This window comes from Oncorhynchus mykiss, chromosome 12, assembly GCF_057628025.1.
Source record: "Oncorhynchus mykiss isolate SJ-2025 chromosome 12, ASM5762802v1, whole genome shotgun sequence".
Classification (NCBI taxonomy): Eukaryota; Metazoa; Chordata; class Actinopteri; order Salmoniformes; family Salmonidae; genus Oncorhynchus; species Oncorhynchus mykiss.
In genome coordinates, this window is record NC_143033.1 from 57,395,869 (window position 1) to 57,408,150 (window position 12,282).

The following is a 12,282-nucleotide window of genomic DNA, read 5'->3' on the forward strand; positions in this document are numbered from 1 at the left end:
ATAGACCATGTCAATCTTGACAGACAGAAAATACATCCCTCCCTACCTTATAGGCCTACCCAGTAATGAAGGCTTGGCTTGACAATCTCTGAATGTCATTAACGTTTTTGGTATTTTGCAACAGATGTCTCCTTCCATTCATCCAATGGCCGTTGCACAGTTTGGATCGATTGATTGATTTGATTTGTCAGTTAAAAAACATACATTTACACACAGCACAAAATGTTATTTTAAGTGACTAGGATTCCACAATAAAGGCGGGGACTTAATCACAGCACAGTTGCATCACAACACAGTTGAAAAATATATGGCAAAAATAAATCCAAAATGGATGATGTTGAGAGATAGATAGGAGGGGTTGAATGGAGCTGAAGGGTGGGACTAATAACAAGATAACCAATGTAAAACATACGGGGGTGTAAAATGTATATAGGTTCAGAAATGTTGTGAAATAGCACAGTTATAAATAGAAATCAAACTGGATGGACATCAGAAATAGAGGAAGGACTAAAAACAAACAAAATATAACTATTGTCAAATAGATTGTGTCTTTAATATGTGTATAAAATGTGTAAACTAAAGTTAGAACCCTAAGTGTTTATTAGTTTACTCCAATTGGGGGAAGGGTGGTAGGGTTTGCGGGGAATAATAAAGGTATATTCTTTTAAAAGTATGTATATCTATATGGGTATGTGTATGTATATATGTGTATAAGTATGCATATGTGTATGTATAAGGATATATATATATTTACCCCCAAAATATATGGGGGTTTGGAAATGATGTAGACAATTACATTGATGGAAGCAACGATCTTTCTGCAATATTAAGCTGACCCACCCCTTAAAAGAAGTAAACTAAATAAATAAATAAAATACAAATAAATAAAGGCTGGGACTTATTTCCATTGTGGCCCCTATTTTTACATTAGAAAAGAAGTGGCTTCCATCTGGCCACTAACATAAAGGCATGATTGGTGGAGTGCTGCAGAGATGGTTGTCCTTCCAGAAGGTTATACCATCTCCACAGAGGAACTCTGGAGCTCTGTCAGAGTGAACATTGGGTTCTTGGTCACCACCCTGACAGCCAATTTAGTGATTCATACATTGTGCAATGATGTGTCTTATAATGGCATCCAATAGTTAATCTGCACCCCTACTTCCCGCAGCTATGTTCAGGGGATGTAGTATTTAATTATGTATTTTGTTTCCTTAGGGAGACAATATTGGGTAGGATTTAGACTTTCACTGTCTCCGGTCCACACTCCAGTCCAGCTGGCAGGTGTAATACACTTTAAAGCTAATTGCCAACCACCATATACAATCCACAGAAGAAGAAGAAGACGAAAGAGATCAGGGCTGTGCACAGACCATTCAGTAGGGCAGTTCTCGATCAGGGGGTACACAGACCTTTCAGGGGGCAGGTGCTCAAACTGAAACATAATTCACATCTCAAAATGTACAACATATACACTGCCTCTAGTGAGCATTTTTACTTTTTTGAGCATTGAAGTGTTGCAACTGTGGTGAAAATTAGGTTGTCAAAGTCAGGGCCGTCCAGAGGATTTCATATGCAGAGGCTGTCAAAATTCCACCGAAGAAGAAGGTGATGTCACAAGTGCTGTTGCGCGTACTGATAATTGCCTTCACGCGGCTTTACTGTTTTTTTTTAGTGCGCATGTGCCCCAAAATGAGAATGTTGAGCAAAACAGACTAGAAAAAAAAGCACTGGCATTATTTATTGAAAGTTGCTAGCTAATTCTCTCACCTCACAATATTAGCTAGCTAACATTTTAAAATCCAAATTGTAAAACATGACGGAGCCTCAGGCAGCACTGTTACTCAGGAGACAGCTGGCAGGTAATTTATAAACTGGTGGCTAACGTAGCCGGCTAACGCGCTGATTGCTTGTCGGGTTGCTATGCTAGCGAGCGAACGTTAACTAACTAATCTTTGTTTCGGGTTTTATATACTGTCATGTATGGACTATGGTGTGAAATGTCATCTTTTGATTACTTAATTTTGATAGTTTAATACAGTAAAGTAAGCCCACCAGTGGCAGCGAGCTAGGCAGTTACGAAGCTAGCTACAGACAGTTGATATAGGACACTTTTGTATCTATGTTTCCACAAAGTTTCAGTTGATAAAATAGTTCGATGGCTAGCCATCTAACGCTAGATGTATATTTTGGTCATGTTTTAGGAACGTCTACATTGGTTTTGTTCTGTGGACGCGAAACGATTCACCGGTAGCTTACTAATTAACGTTTGTTACCCCTTTGTTTTGGACGTCTAGCTAACATAAGTGGACACATGTCAACTGTAGCCATTGATGCACAATTGTCAGGTCTTTATATTAACGTTGGCGAAGACGGAGCGGTGAGTTTAACTGAACCAGCCGTTAACTAAATGTGTTCAATCTGTTAAGTAACGTTATTTGACTTGTGCTACGATAGTCCATCTTTTTTACGAAATTGAATCCATACAGGGGACATTTGGAGGAAGGACTTTGAAATGTGACCGTTGAATCGCAAATCATGATTGAGAAATAATTGAAGTTGAATTATTTGTGCTCCCGAGAGGCGCAGTGGTCTAAGACCCTGCATCTCAGCGCAAGACGCGTCACTGCAGTACCTGGTTCGAATCCAGGCTGCATCACATCCGGCTGTGATTGAGAGTCCCGTAGGGTGGCACCGGGGAAGGTCGTTATTGTAAATAAAAATGTGTTCTGAACTGGCTTGCCTAATTAAATAAAAGTTACATTTGTGGCATTTTGGCTTTACCCAGGCATCCTTTTAAACATCTAGATGATGGCCAGAGTTTACCCATGACGTTGCACAACTATGTAAATTAATAAGTCATCGTTTTAGTCAAAGTATGATATTTGGGCTTGAAGTGACAAATCCGAAAATGCCCACTTCGTGAAAATCTGTGTGTGATATCTTTTCCTATGATATGACATACAAATTATTTTCATCCTGTTTCGTTTAAGGGCTGGGTCTTATTTGAATGTTACCACCTGCATTGGTAAAGGCAATTAGGCATTGTTAATGTTGTAAATAACTATTGTAGCTGGAAATGGCTGATTTTGTACGCTTATGTAGATATTCAATTCAGAGGCCCATTATCAGCAACCATCACTCCTGTGTTCCAATGGCACGTTGTGTTAGCTAATCCAAGTTTATCATTTGAAAAGGCTAATTGATCATTACAAAACCCTTTTGCATTTATGTTAGTAAAGCTGAAAACTGTTGTTCTGATTAAAGAAGTAATAAAACTGGCCTACTTTAGACTAGTTGAGTATATGGAGCATCAGCATTTGTGGGTTTCATTACAGCCTCAAAATGACCAGAAACAAAGAACTCTTCTGAAACTTGTCAGTCTATTCTTGTTCTGAGAAATGAAGGCTATTCCATGTGAGAAATTGCCAAGAAACTGAAGATCTGGTACACCACGGTACTACTCCCTTCACAGCGCAAACTGTCTCTAATCAGAATAGACTAGAATGAGGAGTGGGAGGCCCCGGTGCACAACTGAACAAGAGGACAAGTACATTAGTCTAGTTTGCGAAACGGACACCTCACAAGTCTTCAACTGGCAGCTTCATTAAATAGTACCCGCAAAACTCCAGTCTCAACATCAACAGTGAAGAGGCGACTCCGGGATGCTGGCCTTCTAGGCAGAGTTACGCTGTCCAGTGTCTGTTCTTTTGCCCATCTTAATATATATATATTTTGGCCAGTCTGAGATATGGCTTTTTCTAAATCAATTTCCCCAGACATCTCCTGATGTGGTTTAAATGTTGTTGCGGAATTAGCACATCCCATTTAGTTTTTTTTCTATTATACCAGGTGTAATGCTGAGTGAGAGAACCTGAAAAAATAGAAGGAAACGAAAACTTAGAAAAGCAAAGTGGAGAAAACAGCATTTGGGGGGGAAAAACGTAATCAGGCAGAAAATAAAACAGATTTTACAGGACCCTATTATTGCGGCTCCTTGCCAAGTTCTCAGCGCAGGGAGAACACCTCATTCTAAAGCCCTATGTGGCTGTGTCCCAGAGGCCTTTCTTGGTACCTGACGCTTTGTTTCTCAAAAGGGGAAGCCTTGAGATTCACACATTCCATGAACTCTCTGAACCTATGACCTCCTTGACAATGTTCCTCTGGATTGATTACTGGTCATGTGACTTAAAAGCGCCACTCGTATTTACCAGTTTCTCTTTTGCATTGGCACACTTTCAATGCCTCCAAATTCTGGAGTACTTAGAATTTAATTAGATTAACTTGATCTGGTCTATGCAAAATAATGAAACATTTGCTTGAATAAATGTGTTGAAGTGATTTTAAAAGTAACTATGAAAATCTAAACGCACTCTTCAGGGTTGCTGTTGAAAGGGTGTGTAACATACTACTGCAGTAGCCATTTAACTCCTCACTCACCCCCATCAACAGCAGAAGTGGTCACTCACTTCCATCAGCAGCAGTAGTGGTCACTGCTCCTGTGCTTTGAGTTAGAGGTTGAGTTGCACAAGGCCTAATCAAGTTAGTGAATATTTGCTTCCCAATGCTTCACCAATTACTTATACAGTTAGAGGTGCATTATTGGGACCATTCACATGTCTCTTTTAGTAGACTTCATTTTTTAAATGGTTGTTTCGAGAGGAAATTAAATAGTTGGAAACCACACGCAGTTGATTCTTTTAGGACCAGAGCCCATGGTGTGACAGATGGGTGCAGTCCTTGGACTGTGCTGCTGTTTTAGTACAGCAGGGGACTGACTGGCTGCCAGAGTGACAGCACATTTAAACCACATTGCACTTTTGAGTTAGCAGTTTAAGTTGTTTAAATTGCTACTTAATAATAGGGATACAAATTATTTAAAGGTCAACAGATTTATGTTCACAGAGAGGAACATTTAAATCTGAGTACTGAATCCAGCATTCCAACACAACTGATTTGAGAGATGTACTTCTTACTTAATTGACTGGATGAAGTTCAAGAGTCAAATATCACAATAGAGCCATTTATTTTTGTATATTTATTTCTGATGAAAACCAAATGATGTTAAAATGTTTTCTCTTTATTTACCAGAGCTGAATAAGAACCCAGTGGAAGGATTCTCAGCAGGCTTGATAGACGATAATGACCTCTACAGATGGGAAGTCTTAATCATCGGCCCACCAGACACATGCTAGTAAGTCTGCCAGCACAGTTCCACTCTGATTTTGCTACAGTGCCTTGCGAAAGTATTCGGCCCCCTTGAACTTTGCGACCTTTTGCCACATTTCAGGCTTCAAACATAAAGATATAAAACTGTATTTTTTTGTGAAGAATCAACAACAAGTGGGACACAATCATGAAGTGGAACGACATTTATTGGATATTTCAAACTTTTTTAACAAATCAAAAACTGAAAAATTGGGCGTGCAAAATTATTCAGCCCCCTTAAGTTAATACTTTGTAGCGCCACCTTTTGCTGCGATTACAGCTGTAAGTCGCTTGGGGTATGTCTCTATCAGTTTTGCACATCGAGAGACTGAACATTTTTCCCATTCCTCCTTGCAAAACAGCTCGAGCTCAGTGAGGTTGGATGGAGAGCATTTGTGAACAGCAGTTTTCAGTTCTTTCCACAGATTCTCGATTGGATTCAGGTCTGGACTTTGACTTGGCCATTCTAACACCTGGATATGTTTATTTTTGAACCATTCCATTGTAGATTTTGCTTTATGTTTTGGATCATTGTCTTGTTGGAAGACAAATCTCCGTCCCAGTCTCAGGTCTTTTGCAGACTCCATCAGGTTTTCTTCCAGAATGGTCCTGTATTTGGCTCCATCCATCTTCCCATCAATTTTAACCATCTTCCCTGTCCCTGCTGAAGAAAAGCAGGCCCAAACCATGATGCTGCCACCACCATGTTTGACAGTGGGCATGGTGTGTTCAGCTGTGTTGCTTTTACGCCAAACATAACGTTTTGCATTGTTGCCAAAAAGTTCAATTTTGGTTTCATCTGACCAGAGCACCTTCTTCCACATGTTTGGTGTGTCTCCCAGGTGGCTTGTGGCAAACTTTAAACAACACTTTTTATGGATATCTTTAAGAAATGGCTTTCTTCTTGCCACTCTTCCATAATGGCCAGATTTGTGCAATATACGACTGATTGTTGTCCTATGGACAGAGTCTCCCACCTCAGCTGTAGATCTCTGCAGTTCATCCAGAGTGATCATGGGCCTCTTGGCTGCATCTCTGATCAGTCTTCTCCTTGTTTGAGCTGAAAGTTTAGAGGGACGGCCAGGTCTTGGTAGATTTGCAGTGGTCTGATACTCCTTCCATTTCAATATTATCGCTTGCACAGTGCTCCTTGGGATGTTTAAAGCTTGGGAAATCTTTTTGTATCCAAATCCGGCTTTAAACTTCTTCACAAACAGTATCTCGGACCTGCCTGGTGTGTTCCTTGTTCTTCATGATGCTCTCTGCGCTTTTAACGGACCTCTGAGACTATCACAGTGCAGGTGCATTTATACGGAGACTTGATTACACACAGGTGGATTGTATTTATCATCATTAGTCATTTAGGTCAACATTGGATCATTCAGAGATCCTCACTGAACTTCTGGAGAGAGTTTGCTGCACTGAAAGTAAAGGGGCTGAATAATTTTGCACGCCCAATTTTTCAGTTTTTGATTTGTTAAAAAAGTTTGAAATATCCAATAAATGTCGTTCCACTTCATGATTGTGTCCCACTTGTTGTTGATTCTTCACAAAAAAAATACAGTTTTATATCTTTATGTTTGAAGCCTGAAATGTGGCAAAAGGTCGCAAAGTTCAAGGGGGCCGAATACTTTCGCAAGGCACTGTATGTGGGTGGGTTGATAAGCCAGCTGGGGAGTATGTGGATGTGAGGAGGAATTTGCTATTTGTCATATACAGCAGTTGTCCGTTCATGTAAAGATTTTGGGATCTTTTCAACTATTTTACAATTGAACGTTTAATCGAAATTGTGATCAGAAAAAAATACAATTTTTTGCTTCTTTATTAACTGGTACTGTGCGGTATGCATCTGTGAATGATGAGGGGGAGAGAGGGCAACCAAGTTGATTTGTGCTGGTAGACGACCTTATTGCTAGTTATTTATCATCTCATCTGATTACATAGTATTTTGTCTTGACTGCATCAAACTGAGAGAAACTAGCTAGCTAACGTCAGCTAGACTAATTAAAACGACATAACTATAACTGTCCCCTTCCAACTCCAGCATAGAATATACAATTTTCTCTAGAACATCTGCAATGTTCTTTATTTTTTATTTCACCTTTATTTAACCATGTAGTCCAGTTGAGAACAAGTTCTCATTTACAACTGCGACCTGGCCAAGATAAAGCAAAGCAGTGCGACAAAAACAACAACACAGTTACACATGGGATAAACGAACGTACAGTCAATAACGCAATAGAAAAAATCTGTATACATTGTGTGCCTGTAAAGTAAGGCAATAAATAGGCAATAGTGGGGAAGTAATTACAATTTAGCAATTAACACTGGAGTGATAGATATGCAGATGAGGATGTGCAAGTAGAAATACTGGTGTGCAAAAGAGAACAAATATGGGGATTAGGTAGGTAGTTGGTTGGATGGGCTATTTACAGTTGGGCTGTGTACAAGCTGCAGCGATCGATAAGCTGCTCTGACAGCCGATGCTTGAAGTTAGTGAGAGATATGTAAGTCTCCAACTTCAATGATTTTTGTGATTCGTTCCAGTCATTGCCAGCAGAGAACTGGAAAGAAAGCGGCCAAAGAGGTGTTTGCTTTGGGGATGACCAGTGAAATATACCTGCTGGAGCGTGTGCTACGGGTGGGTGTTGCTATGGTGTCCAGTGAGCTGAGATAAGGCGGAGCATTACCTAGCAAAGACTTATAGAGCCAGTAGGTTTGGCGACAAATATGTAGCAAGGACCAGCCAACGAGAGCATTCAGGTCGCAATGGTGGATAGTATATGGGGCTTTGGTGACAAAACGGATGGCACTTTGATGGACTGCATCCAGTTTGCTGAGTAGAGTGTTGGAGGCTATTTTGTAAATGACATCGCCAAAGTCGAGGATCAGCAGGATAGTCAGTTTACGAGGGTATGTTTGGCAGCATGAGTGAAGGAGGCTTTGTTGCGAAATAGGAAGCTGACTCTAGATTTAATTTTGGAATGGAGATGCTTAATATGAGTCTGGAAGGAGAGTTTAGTCTTGCCAGACACCTAGGTATTTATAGTTGTCCACATATTCTAAGTCGGAACCATCCAGAGTAGTGATGCTATGCGGGCAGGCAGGTGCGGGCAGCGATCGGTTGAAGAGCATGCATTTAGTTTTACTAGCGTTTAAGAGCGGTTGGAAGCCATTGACGCTTGTTTAGAGGTTTGTTAACAGTGTCCAAAGAAGGGCCAGATGTATACAGAATGGTGTCGTCTGCATAGAGGTGGATCAAAGAATCACCCTCAGCAAGAGCGACATCATTGATATATACAGAAAAAAGAGTCGGCCCGAGAATTTAACCCTGTGGCACCCCCATAGAGGCTGCCAGAGGTCTGGACAAAATGTGATCATCACGTGGAATTATAAATGTTCTTATTGGTTTTTTTTTTTAATTGCTGTTTAAACGTTAGACTTTTTCCATTTGTCACATATTCCAACCCCTGATATTTGACTATAATGAACCATATTTCTCTCTGCCACAGTGAAGGCGGTGTGTTTAAAGCACATCTCACGTTTCCCAAGGACTACCCTCTCAGGCCACCTAAAATGAAATTTATCACAGATTTATGGCACCCTAATGGTAAGTATGAGTGTATTGCACTGGGTTTGTTTTCTCTTGAAATTATTTGCACTATTTTTGTCTGTTTACTGTTGGGGAAATGTAGGCTATCCCTCAGGAGGATCAGTAGTGTTTCTCAGTAAAGTAATACTTTTTTAGAACCCACCAAAATCCCTTACTCTGGCAGTTATTTTCACACAGTTACATGCATGCACACAGAAATAAGAAAATACATCTGTTCTAATTTCATGTCTCTTATCCTGTTTGCAGTTGACAAGAACGGTGACGTATGTATATCTATTTTGCACGAGCCTGGTGAAGATAAGTATGGCTATGAGAAGCCTGAGGAGCGCTGGCTGCCCATCCACACAGTGGAAACCATTATGATTAGTGTTATTTCCATGTTGGCGGACCCTAACGGAGACTCGCCTGCCAATGTAGACGCTGCAGTAAGTCTCATTTTCACCTGAGGGGCCGAATCAGGGGTTTGAGCTCACTCTGATTACGGTTCTTTATATATCGACAATCTGTGGATGGTTATTTAGGACAAAAGGAGTTAAAGGCCCAGTGCAGTCAAAAACATGATTTCCTGTGTTTTATATACATTTCCACACTGAGGTTATAATAATATTGTGAAAATGCTGATGATGCCCTTTTCGTGTAAGAGCTGTTTGAAAAGACCACCTGAAATGTCAACCTGTTTTGGTGGGATGGAGTTTGGTACTTAATTGTTACCCAGAAATAATTTGATATTGAGTTTAAAACGACTGAATTGGACCTTTTTAATGGTATATTTCATCCTGTAGTGCACATAATTCTGAATGTTCCATGTTCCCAAGCATCATATTTGCCTTTGGAGAGCAAGAATCTTTAAACTAAAATGTTTTCCCCCTTCTTTGTTCCCCCTGCAGAAAGAGTGGAGGGAAGACCGACATGGGGAATTCAAAAGGAAAGTGGCCCGTTGTGTAAGAAAGAGCCAAGAGACTGCCTTTGAGTGATTATTTATCAAGCGGCTTCTTGCTTCACTTTTTCAGGGTAAGTGTAGTGGACTTTTGCCCCTTGGATCTTTTACAAACCAAGTGTTGTGATTTTGAGGCGGTCCCAATGCTATTATATGGCATCTGAGTAACTTACTATACTGTTCACACTTCAAATTAAATATGTAGATGGTTCATTCATACCTGTTGAAGTATCTGAAAGTCTATGCCGGAAGTTTATTACAGTATATCCAATATGTGCTAAGTTGCCTGTTCTTGTCTTACACAGGTCTCCAATTGAGAAACAACATAGCAATGTTTTCCTGCACTCTACCACCCTATTGCATGGCTGGTCTTCATTGACTGTCAGAAACCGTCTGGCAACAATAGGCTGCAATAGAACATAACAGCTGTTACCAGATCCTGACTGAAAACCGCCAAGCAAGTGCCAACAACAAAGCAAAAGATGAATAACCAAGTTTTTTTTTTTTTTTAAGTCTATGAACTGTATTTCAGGAAGATATTGTAAAGACCTGTATATAGCACAGACATAAAACTGGATAATATATCAATTGTCCCTATTCCATCCAGCAAGACACTTAGTACCAAATAAATAGTGTTTCTGTAGGTAGAATCTGAGTCCTATAGATTCGTATGTTTTTATTCCACTTCTTCAACATCTGCTCTAGTGTGCATGAGTTCAGTTCTGTTACAGGTTGCTTTGACGGACAGGAGGCCTTGTAGGGAGCAGAATGGTAAGAATGCAATGCTCTTGTAGAATCCCTCTATTGGAGGAGAGCTGCTTTGGTTCTAGAATGACTGAAATATCAGGCCGGATTTGCATTTATGGCAGATGGACATAAGGGTGCATTACACATACTGTAGCTTGCTTGTCATGTTGGGTTCATTCACCTCAGCACTTCAAGAAAAGTTGCTGTAAGTCAACATTTAACATATGAATAAGGTTATAAATATAAGTCTTTATTTTGGATTTTAACACCACCCCCTACCATGATCCAATTTGTCAAGTTCAGGTGTGTTTCTTCGGAGATGGACATAACCCTTACAAGTCATGCATGCACAAATTGAAGTCATACGTGTAAGTTTTTAATTAGTATTTTTTTCCAAAAAGTGCCTCCTATTAAATTGCTTGGCAATTGCCCCCTGTATTGAACCAGAGTTTCAGAAAAATATGAGAAATTTGTACAAGTTTGTACAACATCAGCACAATGTGTAATTCAAATATTGGTTACATTTGGTTTAGCAATAACTTTCCCCTCTGTGTGGTGAACCGTCTTATTTAAAAAATAAATAAAATCTGATATTTGGGTGATGTGGAGACCTATTTCTCCTGTATTCACCTTGATAAAGGAGATGAATTGTGTTGTGTCCTAGGTAGGATTTGTTATGCATGCTTTTAACTTGAGGTTTTCTTGCTGGTAGTTTTGGGGTTTTGATTTAAAATGTGTGAAAGAGTGTGTGCCCGTGCCCTTTTTTCTTTACCCTCTATTCCCCTGATCCTCGATTTTCCCATGGTTTATTCTTTTATTCTGTCTGATGGACTATTGCAGTTTACTTGCCTAATGTACAAAGACAAAATACTGATGTATATTTTCTGTGTTATGTAGTAAGTTCTTCTAAAATAAGATTTATGTTCCCAATAATTGCTGGTGTTTTTTCTTTTTAATGAAATTCATATCCGCAGTGTTTTGTCATAGAATCAGGCATGATTGATACACACATTATCTTCTTTCCTAGCATGTCATTACCTGGTCCTGACCAAAGCTCCCTGCCTTTTATCATGTTGTGTCTGACCCCTAGGTGAAACATATAATGTACTTGTCATGCAACACATTACACTAGATTTAACTAGTGATAGGATACTGTCATTTGGCACAAAGGTGAGAATATTATATGGGTCAAGTGCATTCTGTGTACAGTAGTGCCCCATATTCAGAAAGCCATGTAACAACAGTACACCAAGTGAGGTGTTGGTGCTTTGATTGCCACAGACTTATGCCGCGTTCAAGAATACTCTGAAATTACTTTCTTGGAAACTCATGGAAAAATTTGTTCCGTTTCAGAATTAACCAATAGGAAGCTCTATGTAAAAAAAAAAGTGTGTTAATTTTAACTGAGTTTCCGAGTTGTCTCGCAATATCCCTATCCCCCATGAACAATTGGCCAGGCAGAGATCTTTGGAGAGCAGATTTGTCTATTTTTGGATGGGTTTCAGGGAGCTGTGCCAAGAACAGGCTCCAGTCTAGACTTGGCAAGGACCTGCAAATGTCTCCCCCTCTGCAACCAACCATGTATTATTAAGAAGATAATTTATAACATGTACCAGTCAAAAGTTTGGACACCTACTCATTCAATGGAACTCCTTCAAGACTGTTGGAAAAACATTCCTCCTGAAGCTGGTTGAGAGAATGCCAAGAGTGTGCAAAGCTGTCAAGGCAAAGGGTGGCTACTTTGAAGAATCTAAAATCTATTTTGATTTGTAAAACACTT

General features: G+C 39.8%; 1 protein-coding gene across 3 annotated transcripts; it reads left to right on the top strand.

Annotated features, from left to right (window-relative positions):
* The first annotated feature begins 1,603 nt into the window (after window positions 1-1,603).
* On the top strand, window positions 1,604-11,435 carry LOC110537823 (ubiquitin-conjugating enzyme E2 G1). 3 transcript variants are annotated; one of them, XM_090192829.1, is made up of 7 exons: window positions 1,852-1,990; window positions 2,295-2,377; window positions 5,089-5,191; window positions 8,718-8,815; window positions 9,065-9,243; window positions 9,706-9,829; window positions 10,061-11,435. In XM_090192829.1, the coding sequence occupies exons 4-6, from the start codon at window positions 8,782-8,784 to the stop codon at window positions 9,790-9,792; spliced, it is 300 nt and encodes a 99-aa protein (XP_090048955.1). In that variant the 5' UTR covers window positions 1,852-1,990; window positions 2,295-2,377; window positions 5,089-5,191; window positions 8,718-8,781; the 3' UTR covers window positions 9,793-9,829; window positions 10,061-11,435. The 3 variants fall into 3 exon arrangements, with proteins under 3 accessions (XP_021479912.1, XP_090048955.1, XP_090048954.1); XM_021624237.3 differs by lacking the exon at window positions 2,295-2,377 and having other exon boundaries at window positions 1,604-1,859; XM_090192828.1 differs by having other exon boundaries at window positions 1,862-2,377.
* The last annotated feature ends 847 nt before the right edge of the window (window positions 11,436-12,282 follow it).